At 46.8% G+C, this 20,541-nt stretch overlaps 1 protein-coding gene across 1 annotated transcript in view; it reads right to left on the bottom strand.

The window, feature by feature from the left end:
- The window catches only part of DOCK11 (dedicator of cytokinesis 11), a 199,849-nt gene extending 179,784 nt beyond the window's left edge, over positions 1-20,065 (bottom strand). Inside the window, exon 1 of the mRNA XM_081180379.1 lies at positions 19,878-20,065. Coding sequence (XP_081036505.1) covers positions 19,878-19,979 — 102 coding nt within the window. The 5' untranslated portion in view covers positions 19,980-20,065. The remainder of the gene's footprint in view (positions 1-19,877) is intronic.
- Positions 20,066-20,541: the final 476 nt, after the last annotated feature.

Genomic DNA, 20,541 nt, shown 5'->3' with positions numbered 1-20,541 from the left:
TGCAATGTTCGGTTTGTGGACGGATTTCAAAACCATGTGCCAAGTATTTCTATACCAGAGCCACTCTAATTTAAGCCTTGGAGAGTGTGCTTAAAAGAACCCAAAAAAACTCCACCCAATCTTTTAGCTCTTCACAAAAGCTTTCTAGTGAATTAGATTCCTTATTAGGATGCTAATGGCAGATCAAATAGCAGGCTTCGAACATAACTGTGGCTTTCATGGATTGCAAAAAAATCAAGGGGAAGAACATCACCACCCTGAACACGTGGGTGAAACAGAGTTTGTCCCCCCCCCCCTTTAAATAAAGGTGATTTTATCTCTCTGTTACTGGAAGGCTCAGGCATGGAAACTGATCTCCTTAATCAGTCCACGTATAGTTATGGGGATGAGGCAAATGAACGCAAACCAAATAGAACCATCAAACATGGCACATCTTAAGTGGAACTTCAAGGTATACTGCTGCCCCACAAAAAGCTTTGCTACAGAGGCAGACAATTAACAGCTTCCCTGTGGATCCTGCCTCCAAAAGACACACAGGTTGCAACCCTCATTGTAAAAGCTGGTCCTTCTCTGGCAAAAGGGTACAGAACCCCGCTCTCAGACAGAGCAGTCATCTCAATTGCATGCTTTTAGTTCTAACAGAAAAGCAATTTATTCCTGGCTCTCAATGCACTAGGAGACAAAATACCAGCCCCCACTCACTCCCCACTCAATGGATTCACTGGAACAGCTGGAAGGCTTCCATCGCACAGGCATCCTGGGAAACGCATCTGCCACCACATCTCCGGGCAACCCCTTTGTGAGCAAAGAATTTGGAGAAAGCTTCAAGTTGTGCACACGGGTGGGCAGCAATAAAGGGGTCAGGCCTGGCATGGCAAGGCTCCCAGACCTCCGTCACCAGAGAGAATAGGACACCTGTGGGAACTCGATTCTTGGAGGGTGAGTTTGCAGCACTGGGTCATAGAATCATAGAATCATAGAGTTGGAATAGACCACAAGGGCCATCGAGTCCAACCCCCTGCCAAGCAGGAAACACCATCAGAGCACTCCTGACATATGGTTGTCAAGCCTCTGCTTAAAGACCTCCAAAGTAGGAGACTCCACCACACTCCTTGGCAGCAAATGCCACTGTCAAACAGCTCTTACTGTCAGGAAGTTCTTCCTAATGTTTAGGTGGAATCTTCTTTCTTGTAGTTTGGATCCATTGCTCCGTGTCCGCTTCTCTGGAGCAGCAGAAAACAACCTTTCTCCCTCCTCTATGTGACATCCTTTTATATATTTGAACATGGCTATCATATCACCCCTTAACCTCCTCTTCTCCAGGCTAAACATGCCCAGCTCCCTTAGCCGTTCCTCATAAGGCATCGTTTCCAGGCCTTTGACCATTTTGGTTGCTCTCCTCTGGACACGTTCCAGTTTGTCAGTGTCCTTCTTGAACTGTGGTGCCCAGAACTGAACACAGTACTCCAGGTGAGGAGGGCAGAAGAGTGGAGAGGTCCAAGAACCAAATTTGTAGCTCTCAGGTAAGGCGCTGTTGGTGGTTACCTTCAGTAAAGAGGCAGGATGGAAGATCAAACGTTCCTGAACTTCTGGTGCTTCTCTCAGGTGCTTCTCCAAAGCCAGATATGCACTGCAGATGACTCCTTACACAGCAACGGGCAGAAGTTGTGACAGCACCTCGTTCTGCTGCAAAATCTCTTTCTCAGACTCTGAGCTCTCAGCCTGACTCCCATCTCTGGACGCCTTTTGCTGAACTGCCCTGAAGCCATTATGGGCCCATGGACTACTTTGGGTGCTCCAATGGTGAAGGTAAGGCCAGGGACCAGCTGCTTAGAGCGTGGTGCTGATTAAGGCCAAGGTTGCAGGTTCGACCCCCATATGGGCCAGCTGCACATTCCTGCACTGCAGGGAGAGCTGGACAAGATCCTCAGGATTCCTTCCATCATTCTATGACCCGGCAGCTGAAAGGGCTGCAGGGGTGACAGGCCCTTACTGGTCTCTTGAAGAAGAGCTACTGAACATGGACTAGCCAGTAGCTCAGCGCTAGAGCACCTGTTTTGCATGCAGAAGGTCCCTGGTGGAATCCCCACCCTCTCCAAGTAGGGCTAGGAATGTTCCTGCCTGAAACCCAAAAACTGTGGCTTATCCATGTATGGACAGGGATACAGTTTCTGTGATATAGTGGTACCTCAGGTTAAGTACTTAATTCATTCCGGAGGTCCGTTCTTAACCTGAAACTGTTCTTAACCTGAGGCACCACTTTAGCTAATGGGGCCTCCTGCTGCTGCCACACAATTTCTGTTCTCATCCTGAAGCAAAGTTCTTAACCTGAGGTACAATTTCTGGGTTAGCGGAGTCTGTAACCTGAAGCGTATGTAACCTGAAGCTTATGTAACCTAAGGTTCCACTGTATAATTAAGTAGAGATTGGCACCCCTGCAGGCTGTGCTCATCCACCAGTCTACCCCTTTGTCCTCCCCCAAACCTTATGCGCCCCCTCCCTTTACACCTCACACTACCCGTCACCTATCCCCCCAACAGCTTGCCCCACTTCTCCCCTACAGTTTGTTCCAAGCCTCGCTTCTTTTAATTTCCCCATCCCCTCTGCGTTAAACAGCTCACTTGAGCCAGCAGGCCTTTCCTCACACTGCAGCGAGAGGCAGCCAGGCGAGCAGCATGACAACACACTACATTTTTATGTATAAGTGAAGATATGATAATACACTTTTGCATATTATTTTAACTATGCCTTTTTAAGTATACTTTCTACCTAATAGATGCATTTTTTAACAGAACTTTGCTGCAAAATCCAAAGAATCCCAGGTGATAGAGTCTATTCCAGGATATGCAACCTAAGGCCCGGGGGCCGGATGCAGCCCAATTGCTTTCTCAATCCGGCCCACAGACGGTCCGGAAATCAGCGTGTTTTTACATGAGTAGAATGTGTGTTTTTATTTAAAATGCATCTCTGGGTTACTTGTGGGGCATAGGAATTTATTCATTTCCCCCCCAAAAGTATAGTCCGGCCCACCACATGGTCTGAGGGACGGTGGACTGGCCCATGTCTGAAAAAGGTTGCTGACCCCTGGTCTATTCGGTTTGCATATTCTTTCAGGAAGTGCAAATTAAGGAGAGCCACATTAAAATGCAAACCGAACCAAATTTCTTCCCCTATTCTTCCCCACTTGTAGAATCATAGAATCATAGAATCATAGAGTTGGAAGAGAACACAAGGGCCATCGAGTCCAACCCCCTGCCAAGCAGGAAACACCATCAGAGCACTCCTGACATATGGTTGTCAAGCCTCTGCTTAAAGACCTCCAAAGTAGGAGACTCCACCACACTCCTTGGCAGCAAATGCCACTGTCAAACAGCTCTTACTGTCAGGAAGTTCTTCCTAATGTTTAGGTGGAATCTTCTTTCTTGTAGTTTGGATCCATTGCTCCGTGTCCGCTTCTCTGGAGCAGCAGAAAACAACCTTTCTCCCTCCTCTATGTGACATCCTTTTATATATTTGAACATGGCTATCATATCACCCCTTAACCTCCTCTTCTCCAGGCTAAACATGCCCAGCTCCCTTAGCCGTTCCTCATAAGGCATCGTTTCCAGGCCTTTGACCATTTTGGTTGCCCTCCTCTGGACACGTTCCAGTTTGTCAGTGTCCTTCTTGAATTGTGGTGCCCAGAACTGGACACAGTACTCCAGGTGAGGTCTGATCAGAGCAGAATACAGTGGCACTATTACTTCCCTTGATCTAGATGCTATACTCCTATTGATGCAGCCCAGAATTGCATTGGCTTTTTATGGCTGAAGACGAATCTTGCCAACATCCAAGGATGGCTAGCACTTTCCAGACCCATAGCAAGCAGGGAGAGATGACCCCTTCTCTTTAGCCCCTTGATTTTGGCCTTCTGGTTAATGTTTTCTGCCTCAGGACTAGCTCCATCGTTTGGAGAAAAAAACCTACCAGACTCTCACTAATGACTAGCAGAAGCATCCCAGCAGGCAGTTTCCCCAGAGCTCATAGCTTTCCATCTAGTGAATGTGGAAAAGAGAAAAAGCACAGAGCTAAGAGGTTGCTTTCTGTGACAAAAGAGAGAACTTTTCCAAGGGCCTCAGCCGACGCTTGCCAGTTCTGGATCTGTAGCGCCTCCTTCAAAATGCCTGGCAAGGATTTGCTCTTCTCTAGGGGAGGGCTAGGCCCCAAGAAGCATTCTCTGCCCCATACCAGAAGCACAGAACCCAGGCCACAGTGGTGCCACCAGACCCAAGCAAGCTGCCCTGAGTTTATAAGATACAACGAAATCCCCAGAGGCACCCTCTCCAAGCACGTGTATGGAACCTGCACGCCTCTAGGTGTCATTGGGACTACAACTCCCATTAGCCCCCTCCAGTATGGTCAGTGGTCAGGGATGATGGGAGCTGTAGTCCAACAACAGCTGGAAGGCCACAAGTTCCCCAGCCTGGACTCAGATGGTTTCCCCTCCTTTTGACAGTTCAGAAGAGCTAGAAAGTTGTTAAAAAATAAATTAAGGTTCAATCAACACCTGAAGCTGTTCGAAATCGTGAATGCACAACTGGATAGCTCAGTCGGTAGAGCATGAGACTCTTAGGCTCAGGGTTGTGGGTTCGAGCCCCACACTGGGCAAAAGATTCCTGCATTGCAGGGGGTTGAACTAGATGACCCTCGTGGTCCCTTCCTGCTCCATAATTCTATGAAAGGAGAAGCTCAACAACCCTCCTCCCCCTGGCAAAAAAAAAATTGCTACCAAGAGATGGACAAGCATTTTTTTACTCCTTTACGTGGAATTCATTGCTTACTCTGTTCTCCAGGCAGAAAAGAAGCCGAATCACCCCAGTTTTTTATTACAAACCCACCACCACATGGCAAGGCTGTCCCTATAAGGAGCTGCCACCAGGTGACTCCCAGGCCACAGCCTGAAAAGGAAACTGAAAGGTCAAGCTGCTGTAAACAAACAGGAGCTGGGAGCCAAAGGGAAGAGGGTTTCCCAGCACTTCTCCAGGGAATCCCAGTGAAAGCATTTTCCCCAAGAGAAACAAACACACTGGCTGATTAGAAGAGCTTCATTGAAAATTAAGCTCTCATGAGGTTTTCCCCTCTAACGCTTGCTCTGCACCTGAACACTATCGCAACTGAAAGGGCCTCAAGGTTAAGACTCTGAAACAAGATTCTGATGTCTTAGCCTCCTGTGCTGTGCAAAGGGCACATCAAACTCAACTTTAAATGTGCTCTGTCCCTGGTTATCTCTATTTTTGCTGCCACCTTACCAGATGGCACCAAGAGATTTAGCTGAAAGTGAAGAAGGAATTGGACTAAGGCAATTAAGTTATTAGCCGACAATCGGTTTCACTCCACACACATCCCAGGGGCATCTAAGCCCTCCAAACAAAGCCTGTTGCCACAGGGGAAACCAGGGATGTGCCAATGAAACTGACTGCTGCCATTAATTTCAGGCCATTGCAAGACTCTCAGGACAGAAGCAACCGGTGTCATTCTCAAAACAACCAGCAAAGTCAGCTGCTCAAAGGAGAGCAATGGGGCAGCTGGCCAGCCTAGACAAAGCCCAGCACCCAAGCCCAAGGAAGGGGAACCCTTTTCAGTTCAATGGCTGCATTCGCTTCTAGGCAGCTTTTTGTGGCCCGTGTGTCAGTGGTGGGTAGGGTCAGAAGCAACAGTGGGCAGGGCAGCAATTGCTATGCACACACTCAACCCTTCCCCCCCCCCCATCCAACCAGAGTTTATGGGCACATTCCAGCCAGGTGAAGGTGCTCAGGCAGGATGCAAAGTGGAGTTGGTGAAGGCTGTGGCTCGGGGAGAGCTCCAAGGGCCAGAGAGAAAGGCTTGGAGGGCCACACTTGGCCCCGTGCCTCAATCACCACCTTGATCCAACGACTTCCCAGTGCAGCCAGAAGTCTTCCACCACCCGCCATCTGCAATGCTACCAGGTGTGTTTCCCATCACAAGAACGATGGCTCTTTGGGTCTTCCAGAGCATGAAAGCCGTGTGTTTTGCCATCAAAACTAGCTTTCCCCATGTGTTCATTCTTGCACAGTGCACAATATCTGCTTTTGAATATCACAATAACTAGCAATGGCCACTCTGCATCCCCCTGTTTAGGTGCTGGATCTGAGGTCTTCTTGTTCACTCAGGCAGTTTGTAATTGAGCTGGTGCCTGTGGTGCCCATCTATTACTATTAATTAATTATTAATTACAATTATTAGCATTTATATCCCAACTTTCCTACAAGGAGCGGAAGGCAGCATACATGCTCCCCCCCCCTCACTTAACCCCAACAACAACCCTGTGAGGTAGGCTAGGCAGGGATACGGCAAGTGGCCCAAAGTGACCCAGTGAACTTCACAGCAGAGTGGGGATTTGAACCCTGAGCTTCCAGGTCATTTTTCAAACTTGGGTCCCCCGCTGTTGTTGGACTCCAACTCCCAGCATCCTGGACCACTGGTCTTGCCTACTAGGGATGGTGGGAGTTGTTGGCCAACCACAGCTAGGGACAAAAGGTTGAGAAAGACTTCTCTAACCACTACACCACACTGGCTGGGATGTTGAGGTTGCCTTTTAATATTTTATTGGCTGGGCATTGCAGGGATTTTGTACTGCACATTGTTTTAAATTTTCTGGTTTTGTTTATTTTTATCTGTTGTATTACATCCTATAAGCAGATTCCTGCATCACATAATCATGATGGCAGTGGTGATGACAACACTCCAAGGCAGTTTCACAGCTACCTGATGCGAGGACAGAGGCACCTTTTAACAACCTCTGCACAGCTCCTTCTCCTGCTACTAAAGCTCTGTTGCGAATACAGCATGAACTTCTTCGCCCTGCTCTCTGGAGTGCAACATTCTGGGCTGCAGCCAACAAGCGATGGATCAGGAGTGGCTCCGGGAAGTCTGTTTACAAAAAACCACGCCAGAACCAGCCCTTTTGGTATCTGGAAAGGCTCGTGCTAGTCAGTTGTTTTCAGAGGAGGACGGCGAATTAGCCTCAGCTGCCCCACATCAGGAAGAATGCAGCTTTTCCCTCTCTCTGGATTTGAATCCCCAGAGAAATCCTTGCAGCTGTCTCCTGTATTGCACCCCAAGGCAGAGAAACAACCAAGCCGAAGAGAAGGGGGGGAATGTAGGGCAGCCCCCATTAGGAAAACAGCATAGGGGGGCATGCAGGGATTTGTGTGGCATTTCAGAGACAAGCGTGCAGGACTAGCCAATGTGTTGCCTCTCCAGGGACTCCAATTCCCATCGGCCCCTGCTGCTCAGGGCTGATGGGAGTTGTAGTCCAGCAACAGACTGGCTGCATGGCTACAGTGGTTTGCTTTTTCCTCCTCCAGGGATCAAGGCCCTTTGAAAGAAGGTGTCAAGGCCTGCAGATATCCCTCTCCTGCTTCTGGTCACACAGGTTGTGCAGGCTTTGAGGTTGCTGTAATAGAAAAAAAAGCCTGCCACACTTGTTGGATCAGAGATGACAAGGGAAATCAGCGTGGGCAACAGAGGCATCGGTACCTGCACTATAACACTTTCAACGCTGAGCAAAACCCAACTGATCCTCCTCTCCAGCCTCCAGAACAGCCTCTGCTCTCCTGGTGCCCTCCAGATATTTTGGGTGGCGACTCTCATCTGCCCCAGCCTTTTGTGGCTAACATTCAGGGATGATGGGAGTTGTAGTCCAAAACTTTTATTTTACCTCATTTTTATCCCTGCATTGCATGGGGTTGGACTAGATGACCCTTGGGGACCCTTCCAACTCTACAAATCTATGATTCTATGATTGCATGTATTCATAGCCCACCTTTTCCTCCAAGGAGCTCAAAGTGGAAAACGTGATTCTTCCCCACTCAGCACAATTTAATCCCCACAACAGCACTGTGAGGCAGTGACCAGCCCTCTGGCAGTGAGCTTCATGGCTGAGTGCAGATTTGAACCCTGGTCTCCCAGTCCTAGTCTGACACTCTAACCATTACACCACCACTGCCCCTCTCGCTGGAGGGAACCATTTTAAGGGAAGCCAGAGGCGGGGAACCTTGCCGAGTCACTCTAACGAAGATGAACGATAATAAGGCTCATGAAAAGCAAGACGCGAAAGCTTGCTGAGCAGCACTCCAACAGCCAAGCCAGGCATTCCTCCTCCAGCCAACTGCCGCTATTCTGGATTTGTTCTTTCTGACCACAAGAACTGCAAAGCTCCTTGACTCTGCTACCAAAGGCTGCTTTGGCTGCTGACTCTGCACCCACCGTTGCCGCCTCTCTGTTTCCAGGCAGCAGCACCGGGCTGAAAAGGAAGCCACACTCTTGTTTTGGTTGCTGCTGAGCGATACAGAGTGCGTGACCCTCCCCAAGACGAAACGGGGAATCTGTTCCGGTTGTTCTCATCTGCTTTGCTGGAAACACAAGTTGCACAGCAGGGAGGAAAGAAGCAAGCCAGCCTGAAATCCCTAAATGACCTAGGGTCATGCCTCCACCTGCCCACCCAGCTGACAAAACAGCTCACTTTCTGTGTTGCCTTGACCATGGGATGTTTGTGAGGTCTGACTCAATGGGACAGAGGTGATGGGGGTGATCCAGACCTTCAGGGAATTAGAGCAGAGGAGTCAGCCTGCTGGACCAGGCCTTCAAAGTCAAGTACCCTGTTTGCACCCTGGCCAACCAGTGGGAAGCCTGCAAACCGGGCCTGAGTGCAGCAGCATCTCTTCTCATTTGTGATTCCCTGGAACCCAGAGGCATGCTGTCTCCAGCATAGGAGGCAAAAGGCAGTTGGGTGATATTCTGGATTTCTTGCATTAAGCAACACCAACACACATAATGAAATGATTTACTGAAAGAATCCTTCCTGAACTGTGCTGTTTGGGACTTCGGGTAGTGCATGAGGGAGGATGGGAATCACTTTTTAAAAAGCCATTCTATGCAGAAATAAATATACAGAACTCCTTTGAACGTAGAGCTCTAGTACATTACACAGAGGTGTACCTGGCTAAACCTCATCCCGTATGTGCCTGGGGGGTCAACGTATAAGGAGCCTTCATTACATGGGGGTTGATTAAACAGTCCAGCCCCCTCCCTCCAAGTTGCAGCCTGGAGTGGTACATCCCCAGAAGACTCTGCTATGTGGTTTTGATGGACAGGCAGATAACTGTTTGGGTTTTGACGGCCTCAGCCAGCTTCCTAGTTCGCACACTGTATCAGCAGCAGCAAGTCCCCTTATTTCTAATGCCCTTTGCTGATTAGAGGTCACTTCCTTTGCAAACCGACTGGATTGTTTATGGATAATGAGCAGAGAGATCAGCCAAGGAAGTATAATGTTATAAACAATGGTTGCTCCCAAAATCTAGGCTGAGCATTGCAGTAGCTGATACCCCACCCTGATCGAGTCACCCTACACAACCCAAAGATTTCCAGTATTGGGTATGCAGGGTTACATTCTGACATGGGTCTCTGCAGTAAGTAGGCCTGGCTTCCATTATATTTGTGTACTTGCCACTTCCAGGTTTGAAGACTGCAGTGCTCTTTACATGGGGACACGCTTGAAGGGTGACAAGGAGCTGCCTGATCAAGCTACACCAATACACCATCTGCTTCACTGGTTGCCGGTTTGATTCTGGGCTCAATTTAAGGTTTGACCTCCGTCCCACTACATGTGCCCATCTGCAGGTCTTAGAATCATAGAATCATAGAATCATAGAGTTGGAAGAGACCACAAGGGCCATCGAGTCCAACCCCCTGCCAAGCAGGAAACACCATCAGAGCACTCCTGACATATGGTTGTCAAGCCTCTGCTTAAAGACCTCCAAAGTAGGAGACTCCACCACACTCCTTGGCAGCAAATGCCACTGTCAAACAGCTCTTACTGTCAGGAAGTTCTTCCTAATGTTTAGGTGGAATCTTCTTTCTTGTAGTTTGGATCCATTGCTCCGTGTCCGCTTCTCTGGAGCAGCAGAAAACAACCTTTCTCCCTCCTCTATGTGACATCCTTTTATATATTTGAACATGGCTATCATATCACCCCTTAACCTCCTCTTCTCCAGGCTAAACATGCCCAGCTCCTTTAGCCGTTCCTCATAAGGCATCGTTTCCAGGCCTTTGACCATTTTGGTTGCCCTCCTCTGGACACGTTCCAGTTTGTCAGTGTCCTTCTTGAATTGTGGTGCCCAGAACTGGACACAGTACTCCAGGTGAGGTCTGACCAGAGCAGAATACAGTGGCACTATTACTTCCCTTGATCTAGATGCTATACTCCTATTGATGAGGCCCAGAATTGCATTGGCTTTTTTAGCTGCCGCGTCACACTGTTGGCTCATGTCAAGTTTGTGGTCAACCAAGACTCCTAGATCCTTTTCACATGTACTGCTCTCAAGCGAGGTGTCACCCATCTTGTATTTGTGCCTCTCATTTTTTTTGCCCAAGTGCAATACTTTACATTTCTCCCTGTTAAAATTCATCTTGTTTGTTTTGGCCCAGTTTTCTTGCTGCCGGCCTGTTCATTCATAGCACCAAGGATTTGTAACCGACTCCTGAAAAATGTACTCTGCTGCACTACGCCCAGTGGGCTGTGAAGACCATTTTATCTTGGTCTGCCTACCAAGGAACTTGATTTTTCATGGATCTGCTGGTGGTTTTTGGCACACACGTTATATTTTAGGCTGAAGTTTGCTCGAGCTTTGATTTTAGGTAAGCAATCTTGTTATACAGCTGCAAAAAAAGGCAGGAGATAAATAAACAAGCCAAGACACCAGATCAGGGTTTATGGCTCTGTTGTAAACAATTTAATCACTTGATTTCAGCTATTTTCAGTTACTGGATTTTTGTGTGTGGTTGGTTATGCGTTTAAACAACCGTAACCCCTGGGGTCACTGCAAGACCATAGATCTAAAAATACTTCAGCCTGTCTTCTGGGAAATTTCTCCAAATGGGCCTAATTGTTACAACTGCTAATGACATTGCTCCTCTTGGGCAGAGATGGCTTGGCCACTGGACTCCATGCTCTGGTAACTTCCAGGCTGCAAGAGTGCTGGAATGCACTCTTTGTGGGGCTGTGCTTGAAGATGGCTCAGAAACTTCAATCGGATTACATTTTCATTTGCTAAAGAAACTTCAGTTGGGCTCACAATGCAGTGGCTGGGTTCCAGTTAGATATCAAGCAACCCACATTTTGAAACAGCTGCACTGTTTTGCCATTTTGTTTCCAGGTCCAATTCAAGGTGCTCATGTAAGTGTGGTATGGTGGTTAGAGTGTCAGACCAGGACCTGGGAGATCAGGGTTCAAATCCCCACATAGTCATGAAGCTCACTGGGTGACTTTGCAGCCAGGCACAGCCTCTTCACCTACCTCACAGTCACCATAGGGATTAACTGGGGAGGGGGTGAACCATGGATTCCTTGAATAAAAAAGTGGGCTATATATTTAATAAATAAGCTCTTCTGCTTATCTGCTTAAGAAAGCTGGAGGGGCCAGCCAGATGGAGATGTCAGTCATCAACCTGGCATCCAGAGATCTCAATGTGATTACAGTTGGACCCGCGCCAGTTGCAAAACACACCTGGCTAATTTTGAACATGGTGGCAGCTCCTGAGTTTCTCCCCACAGAGAGGTGCCTGGCACCTTCATTAGACAGCTCCTGGTGAATTCTGAAGACGCATCTCTTTACCCTTTATTTTTAGGACTCACTTAATTTTTGTGATTGCAAGTGCCCCCCCCCCCACTTTCAACATTGTGTTCCACCCTGGGACTCTGGGATAAAGGTGGGAAATAAATTATAACAACATTGATATAGTAAAATAGGCCGCTTGAGCTCCTGTTTTTGTGGAGAAAGATTTCTGTAGCTGAAGCCACACCTAAAGCACCAGCCCTCCCCGTCTCCTGGCATGCCCATAGGAAACCATTTGCCGCCTCTTCAAGTCCTCATATTTCTGCTTTCTGAGAATATTTCTTCCCATAGAGCAGAAATCCATATGGCGAGGGAACAGCATGGAAAACAAATCTCAGTGATACTTTGCACACACTTCAGAAGGCAGACGTCAGAGCATCCAGCTCTACCAAAGACTCACAAGCTGCCCCTGGCTGCTTCTGAAAACGTCCTGCGTCTGCCAGCGGAACAAAACTCAGTTCCATAGCAGAGAGAAAGGGTGTTCAGCTTCCACAAAGGCAAAAACCAATCTAGCCCTGTGAGGTAGACTCAGCATTAACTAAAAACCTCATAACTGAGGCCCTGTGCCACCAAGGCATGTCACAATACACCTTTTATTTACAATGCCATTAAAAAAAAAATCTCTTCCAGCTAAAGCTTGAGGCTGTAATATGTAAGACCCAAACATTTCTTTGCCACTTTGTTCCTGGCCAAAACTAGCCAGGAACATACTGTCACGGCAATATGTGCAGTATGTGCAGGTGTGGACTTTGCAAAGAGAGCCAGTAATTTTCAATAATATAATAATAATAATTTATTATTTATACCCCGCCCATCTGGCTGGGTTTCCCCAGACACTCCGGGCAGCTTTCAACAGAACATTAAAACAAAATAGAACTTCAAACATTAAAAACTTCCCTAAACAGGTATATAAAGCTTCTAGCCCTCGTGTGTTTTTTTCTTTTTAAAAAGCGCTCTTTTAAAAAAGTACTCTTCTAGCCCTCCTGCTTGAAAAGACAGGCTTGAAAATGGGCAGGAAGCGTCAGATAGTTAGAAGAACCGGCAGTTGAATGACGTGACTTGGACTGGTGCATCATGGGAGGAGAGGGTGGCAATTTTGACCATAGTGCATCCACATGGTGAGCACAGGAGACACGGACTGCATAGGCTACACTGATCCTGCCAGCTGTGGCCACCAGACACTGGGGCAGCTCAATCATAACTCTGAGAGGATCTGTTTGGGTGCTTTCCTCAAATCAAAGCAAATCTCCAGACAACCCTGGCTGGCTCCTACTGCACTTCCTAGGCACAGCTCAAACCATCTCTGTGGCTCCTGGATGTTGGCATAAGCCCTCAGGATGGTTGGCAGGTGTGCTGTTTTAGGAAGACAACATGGCAAGGGTCTGGTTGCACTATAGGAACACAACCTAAGGAAAGCCTCACTACAGGATCAGGCCCAGGGGGCCCCATCCAGCCCAGCATCCTGTTCTCACCGTGGACAACCAGCTGGCCCAGTGACAAGAAGCCCAAAGCAGGACCTGAAGCTGAAGGCTTCATCACCCTCAAACCACCACTTCCAACCATCCATCCTGCAGACCGGCCTCCAAACTCCAGCTTGGCCTCCTACTCTCTTTTTTTTTTTTTTTATAAAATTTTTATTGGTTTTTCAGAATTTTTAAAGACAAACAAACACTTAGAAAGAACAAACATACATGTATAAATTCTTAACATATTTTCATAAACCTCTTTTCTGGGACTTCCCCATACCTCCCCTTTCTGCATCCCAATGTCCAAAGTTTTGTAGCAACTCCCAATTGTTACTTTTCAACCTCTGTCATCTTAGTCCTCTCTATATTCTGATCTTATATCACTGTATCCCTTTGTTTCTAAGAACCACAGCACATTAACATTCATTAAGTTTATAGTAGTCCTTAAGGTAACTTTTAAATTTTCTCCATTCTTCTTCCACCGTCTCTTTTCGTTGGTCACGGATTCTGCCTGTCATCTCAGCCAATGTCATATAGTCCATCACTTTCATCTGCCATTCTTCCAGAGTGGGTAGATCTTGTATCTTCCAATACTTTGCGATGAGGATTCTTGCCGCTGTTGTAGCATACATAAAGAAAGTTCGGTCTTTCTTCGACACCAATTGGCCGACAATGCCCAGGAGAAAGGCCTCTGGCTTTTTTGGAAAAGTACATTTAAGTACCTTTTTCATTTCATTATAGATCATTTCCCAGAAAGCCTTAATCTTCGGGCATGTCCACCAAAGGTGGTAGAAGGTACCTTCAGTCTCTTTACATTTCCAACATTTGTTGTCGGGCAAATGATAAATTTTTGCCAGCTTGACTGGGGTCATGTACCACCTGTACACCATTTTCATAATGTTTTCCTTTAAGGCATTACATGCCGTAAATTTAATACCGGTGTTCCATAACCATTCCCAGTCATCTGACATAATATTATGACCAACATCCTGTGCCCATTTAATCATGGCTGATTTAACTGTTTCCTCCTGTGTATTCCATTTCAGCAACAAATTATACATTCTGGATAAATTCTTAGTATTAGGTTCTAGCAATTCAGTTTCTAATTTTGATTTTTCCATCTGGAAACCAATTTTCCTGTCCTGTTTGAAAAATTCCACTATTTGATGATACTGAAACCAATTTTGTACCTTATGCTTCAGTTTCTCATAGCTTTGCAATTTCAACTTATCTCCATCTTGTTCCAAAATTTCCCAATACTTCGGCCATCCGACCTCCATATTGAGTTTCTTCACTGCTTTGGCCTCCACTGGTGAGACCCATCTAGGGGTTTTGTTTTCCAAAAGGTCTTTATATCTTCTCCAAACATTAAACAATGCTTTTCTAACAATGTGATTCTTGAAAATACTGTTGACTTTATCATACCATAAATATGCATGCCAACCAAAAGAGTTGTTAAAACCTTCCAGATCTAAGATGTCTGTATTTTCGAGGAGCATCCATTCTTTCAGCCAGCAAAATGCTGCTGCCTCATAGTACAATTTCAAGTCCGGCAGGGCAAATCCCCCTCTTTCCTTCGCATCTGTCAGTATTTTAAATTTAATTCTGGGCTTTTTGCCCTGCCAGACAAATTTTGAAATATCTTTCTGCCACCTCTTAAAACATTCCATCTTATCCAGGATCTGCAAGGTCTGGAACAAAAATAACATTCTAGGCAATACATTCATTTTAATCACAGCGATTCGGCCTAGCATTGACAGTTTCAAATTTGACCAGATTTCTAGGTCTTTTTTAATTTCCGACCAACATTTTTCGTAGTTATCTTTATACAAATTCACATTTTTTGATGTCAAATAGACCCCTAGGTATTTCACCTTCTTAACCAGTGTCAACCCTGTCTCCTCTTGGAACTTCTCCTTTTCTGCCTCTGTTAGATTTTTCCCTAAGACTTTGGTTTTTTGTTTATTCAGCTTGAATCCAGCTACCTGGCCAAACTGTTGTATTATTTCTAAAACCTTTTTCGTACTAGCGTTTGGCTCTTGCAAAGTCAATACTAGGTCATCTGCAAACGCTCTTAACTTGTAATGTTTAGCTCCGACCTGTACCCCCTTAACCTGCTGGTCTTCCCTTATCATATTCAGCAACACCTCGAGGACTGAAATAAAAAGTAATGGGGAAATTGGACACCCTTGTCGTGTTCCTTTCTCTATCTTAAGTTCCTCCGTCACTACATTATTTACAATCAATTTAGCTTTTTGTTCAGAATATATTGCAGCCATACCGTTCTCAAAACCTTTACCTACCCCCATCCCCTGAAGATTCTTTAACATAAAACTCCAGGAAATATTATCAAAGGCTTTCTCCGCGTCCACAAAGATCAATACTGCTTTAGTGTTTATATTCACCTCTAGCTTTTCCAAAATGTCTATCACATTTCTAACATTGTCTGCCAGGTGTCTTTTAGGGAGAAAGCCTGCCTGGTCCCTATGAATCTTCTCCATCAACACTCTTTTAAGTCTTTTCGCCAAAATGTCTGCAAAAATTTTGTAATCCACATTAAGTAATGATATTGGGCGGTAGTTCTTCAGTTGAGTCTTTTCAGTCTCTGTCTTTGGTATGAGTGAAATATATGCTTCTTTCCACGATTCAGGTGCCCTTTTTCCCTCAAGGATCTCATTACAGACTTCTTTCAGTGGTTGAGTCAGCCATTCCTTCAGTGATTTGTAGTATCTTGAAGTCAGCCCATCTGGTCCTGGAGATTTGCCTAATTGCATATTCTGAATGGCAGCCTCTATCTCTTGCTCTGATATTCTCTGGTTCAAATCAATCTTGTTTTGATGAGAGATTTTTTGTAATCCGAATTTTCCAAGGAATTTGTCTATATCTTCTTCGTTTTGCGGGCCTTGGGTATAAAGTTTTTTAAAATAGCCCAAGAAACAGTTTCTAATCTCATTAGGTTTAGATATATTCTTTCCATCCACTTCTAGACTTGTGACTGTATTTAATTTCTGCCTTTTCTTCAATTGCCATGCCAGAAGTTTACCACATTTGTTTGCCGATTCGAATGTCTTTTGCTTCATCTGTTTTATCTTCCATTCAATCTCTAAGTTCATCAATTCCATATATTGTGACTGATATAGCTTAATCTCTCTTAAAATCTCCTGGGACTTTGGTTTCGCTCTTAGTTTTTTCTCTCCTTCCTTTATCTTTTCCAAAATCTTTTCTTTTTTCTCATTCTGTTTTTTCTTCTTTATTGAATTTTGTTGAATCAAGAAGCCTCGCATCACGGCTTTACTTGCGTCCCAGATCACTCTTTTCTCAACGTCAGCCCTCAAATTTATTTCAAAATAGTCTTTTAAGGTTTTTTGGGCCTTCGTAAGAATTTCCTTGTCTCGAAAGAGGGTGTCATTCATTCTCCATCTAAATTGACCAGTTGATGTTAGTTTCATTTCCATCTTCACGGCATTATGGTCGGAGCAAGTTTTTGGGCAGATTTCTACCTTCTTAATCTTTGGAGCCATACCGCTAGTAATCCAGATTTGATCAATTCTGGTCCAGGTCAGCATTGCTTGGGAGAAAAAGGTTCCCTCTCTCTCCAGAGGGTTCCTTATTCTCCATATATCTATCAAGTCCATGTTTTCAGTCATTTCAAAGAAAGTCTTAGGAAGTCTCCCTTCCTTAGTGATTGTTAGTCTTTGTGACTTATCCATATTCGTGGAGACCACGCCATTCATGTCTCCCATCATTATCATATTATAGTCGAGATAGTCCATAAGGGTTTCATGAAGTCTCTTAAAGAAGTCAGATTTGCCTTCATTTGGTGCATAAATTCCAACAACTAACAGTTTTTCTCCCTGTACTTGTATCTCCACTGCCAAGTATCTCCCTTGTTCATCTTTAAAAATCATTTTTGGGGCCCATTTTTCTTTCACATATATTACAACTCCTCTTTTCTTAACTTTGTCTGATGAAACAAATTCTTGTCCTAGCCTTTTGTTTGTAAGTAATCTCCTATGAGCTCTGGTTATGTGCGTTTCTTGTAGGCATATCAAGTCCAATTGTTCTCTGTTCAAAATGTGAAATACTTGTCTTCTCTTCAAAGGCCCATTCAGTCCATTACAATTCCAACTAAGGAATTGTAGCGCCATCTTATTGTTTTCTTATAGCTCCTCCAACAGCTCCAAGTTGTTGCTCTTCTTCTGATGGTAGTGGTTTCTGTCCAATCGAAAGGTTCAAAATGTCTAGTGCTCTCCTCTGTTCTGCCAGTACGTCCACAGTCCCCTTCTGAAGGTCCTCCTGGTGTCTTGCCAGAAATTTATCTTTATCTTGGATTGTCTTTATTTTCACCTTTTTTAATTTGTAGTCAAATGACAGTCCTTGTGGGAATTCCCACCTGAAACGGATGTTGTTTTTCTTTAGCAAGAGAACCAGATCCTTGTAGAAGTTTCTTAAATCCAGGATGTATTTTGGGATATCTTTAAAGATCTGTACAGTTGAGTTACCAATTTGAAGGGCCTTTTGGAAATGTAGTCCTAGGATTTTGTCTCTTTCTTCCTTGGATCTAAATGTGATCAGGCAATCTCTCGGGGTCTTTCTGTCCTGTTTTTTGCCCAGTCTGAAAGCTGTTGTGATTTTAAATTCGTCTTCCTCCAAATCCCAACAGCCCATAAACTCCTGTGTCAGATATTCCGCGAGATTGTCTCTCTCATTCTCTGGAATCGACCTTAGTTTTAAGTTTCTCTCTTTTCTCTGTAAGTCCCACAAAGCCAGAGTTGCGTCGTGCTCGTAGACCTTCTTGACAATCGGTTCTAGTTTCTCCTGCGTCTCTCCAGCAGCGGCTTTCGCATCCTCGGCAATTTGGCGTGTGGTTGCGTTTTCCTCCACCAATTTATTGATGGATTCTGTATTCTGATTTAATCTTGCTGATATCTCTGTTAATTTTTGCGTATTTTCTGAAGTTTGTTTTGTCAAAGACTCCAGAGTTTGATTTATCTTAAGCAAAGCATCTGTCACCGCTTCCATGGAGGCAGCTGCTCCTTTTTCCTGTTCTGTTGTTCCTGCTGGTCCTGGAGTTGGAGCTGAAATTGAGCCTCTTTTCTTTGTCGACTGCTGTTGCAGCTGTTGTTGTTGTTGTCTTATTTTGGCTCTTGTGACAATCTCTTCCTGTGTACCACTCATGTCAAGGTCACTTCCCACGGGAGCTGTTCTGCTGGGAAATTCCACTGTCCTGGGCCGTGTCAAACTTTCATTACCCTCTAGGGGGAGCAAATCAAAATGGCCATAAAGTAAAGAGTTCAAATACAAGAACAAAGGAGAATGTCCAAAGGTATAAAAAAGAAGGATTTTCACAGTCAGAGTCAATATTGCTATAGACTTGTAGCTACAAATTGCCACAGTTTCACAGTTTCACGGTCTATGTTGTTTCCCCTTATATTACACTGTGGCCAATCACTGTATAAACTTTGTATCACAGTATCATAGTGTCACTTTGCGGGCAAAGTCGGTTCAGTGAGCTATTGTTCTGAGAAGGCAGACCGTTTCATACTTTTAAAGCGAGACAGCAGAGGGTTTTGCTTAAAATAGATCTTGCAGATTTACAGTCTCATTCGTCTCCCCTCTGCCCTGCTAGCTGGAGGGGAGATCCAGAGTCCCCGTGCCCGGTTCAGTTACTTAAAAAGCAAGTTTCATCGGATGCAAGTTTAAAGTTCCGCTGCTTTCAATTTCATGCAGTCGGGGGGAGGCAGACTTCCTTGATTTAATCCCCCGCTTTCAGCTCGGTTTCTAAGGTTTAAATAAGGTCCCAATTGTTTTTCAGTTCCTACTCACGGGAATTCAGTCCAAATTTCTTTTCAGGAAGGAATCGGCGCTCTCCGCTAATGGCGACGCGGCTTCACTTCGCAGGCTGGGTAGCGACTCTCAGCACCGCGCTCACTCCCGATGTCGATCCGTAGCCTTTAAAAAGGCTCTTTCACGGTATCGGGGGGCGCAAAAGGTGCCCACCGAGTCTCCTTGTTCTCAGGCTTCAGCGCCTGGGATTTTAGGGGTCCCCCGCTCGCCGTAGCGGGTAAGACCCGAACTTGCGAAGCAGTCCTTCTCCGGAGCTCGGAGGCAGGACCGCCATTAAGCGCTGGCACCGACCGGAAGTCCCCACCAGCTTGGCCTCCTACTCTCTGCCCGACACGGCCTGCAAAGGGAACAAGCTGGCATCTCCCCAATGGGGCACAGCTGGGCTCTGGCTTCCTATGCCGCTAAGCCTCCTTCTCCTCCCCGCCCCAGGAAACCTCCTCCCTCTCCTCTTCTGGGTGCTGGGTGGAGCCTTTCTTCCCCTTCTGCGGGCGGAGAAGCGGCTTAGAGCTGTTCCGAGAGAGGGGGCCGCTCTCCCAGCCCACCGCGGGAGCCCACCACAGACGCAGCTGGTCCCTGCCGTCCTGCCCAGCTGCGCGCAGCCACGCCCCCTCGCTGACACCAGCTCTCCATCCTCGCTTCACCCCAAAGCACCCAGACCCCTTCCCGCCGCGCGCTTCCCACCCCGTTCCTCCTTTCCCCACCAGCTACCTCCCGAGGCCCAGCAGCAGCAGCAGAAGAAGGCCGCCTCTGGGCATGCACAGAGAGCGAGCCGGCGGCTCGCAGGAAAGAGGCGTGAGCGCACGCCGCAGGCTGGAAGCTACCCGGCACCGCCGCCCCCACGCGCCCCCGCGTTGCCCGGCGCGCCCCGGAATTAAAGCCCGGCTCCTTACCAGCCCCGGCGAGGCGCGCACCGCCTCCGAGACGCTCTGCCGCAGCTCTGCCGCCGTGCCCGGCTTGCTGAGCCGCTTCGTGAATTTGCGCACCTCGGCCATCGCTCCCGACAGCCGGAGCAGCAGAAACAGTTGCAAGGATAGCCCTGAGTCCGAGCCCGCCAGAGCGTCCGGCTCGCCTCCCTCCCGCCCAGGCGAAGGAGGAGCGAGGGGCTGGACCAGAGCAGCCCTCCCCGGCTGGAGACAAAGGAAGGAAGGCGGGGGGCGAGGAGGAGAGCGTGGCAGACGCGAGCCGGGGCCGGCAGGGAGCAGCACAGAAGGTCTGGCGAAGCCCAGTTCCGGGTCTTCCTCGCATCTTCCACAGGACCGGCTTTTCCTCCTCTTAGACCGGGTCAGCACAGTATCGCAGACCCTGGCTGGCAGTCGTTCTCCGGGACTTGCAGGCATTCCCAGCATGTCGCTGGGGAACTGAACATCTTCCGCTGAGCTGGGATCCTTTAAGAACACACGGAGCTGCCTCAGACTTGAGTCAGAACGGGAATGCATCTTGTTCAGTATTATTTATGCCAGGGTTTCCCAAACTTGGATCTCCCGCTGTTTTTCGACTACAACCCCCATCATCCCTTGCCACTGAGCCTGGTAGCTAAGCATGATGGAAGTTGTA

This window comes from Podarcis bocagei (assembly GCF_964188305.1).
Source record: "Podarcis bocagei genome assembly, chromosome: Z".
NCBI lineage: Eukaryota > Metazoa > Chordata > Lepidosauria > Squamata > Lacertidae > Podarcis > Podarcis bocagei.
This window is presented reverse-complemented; position numbering and strand designations above follow the sequence as displayed.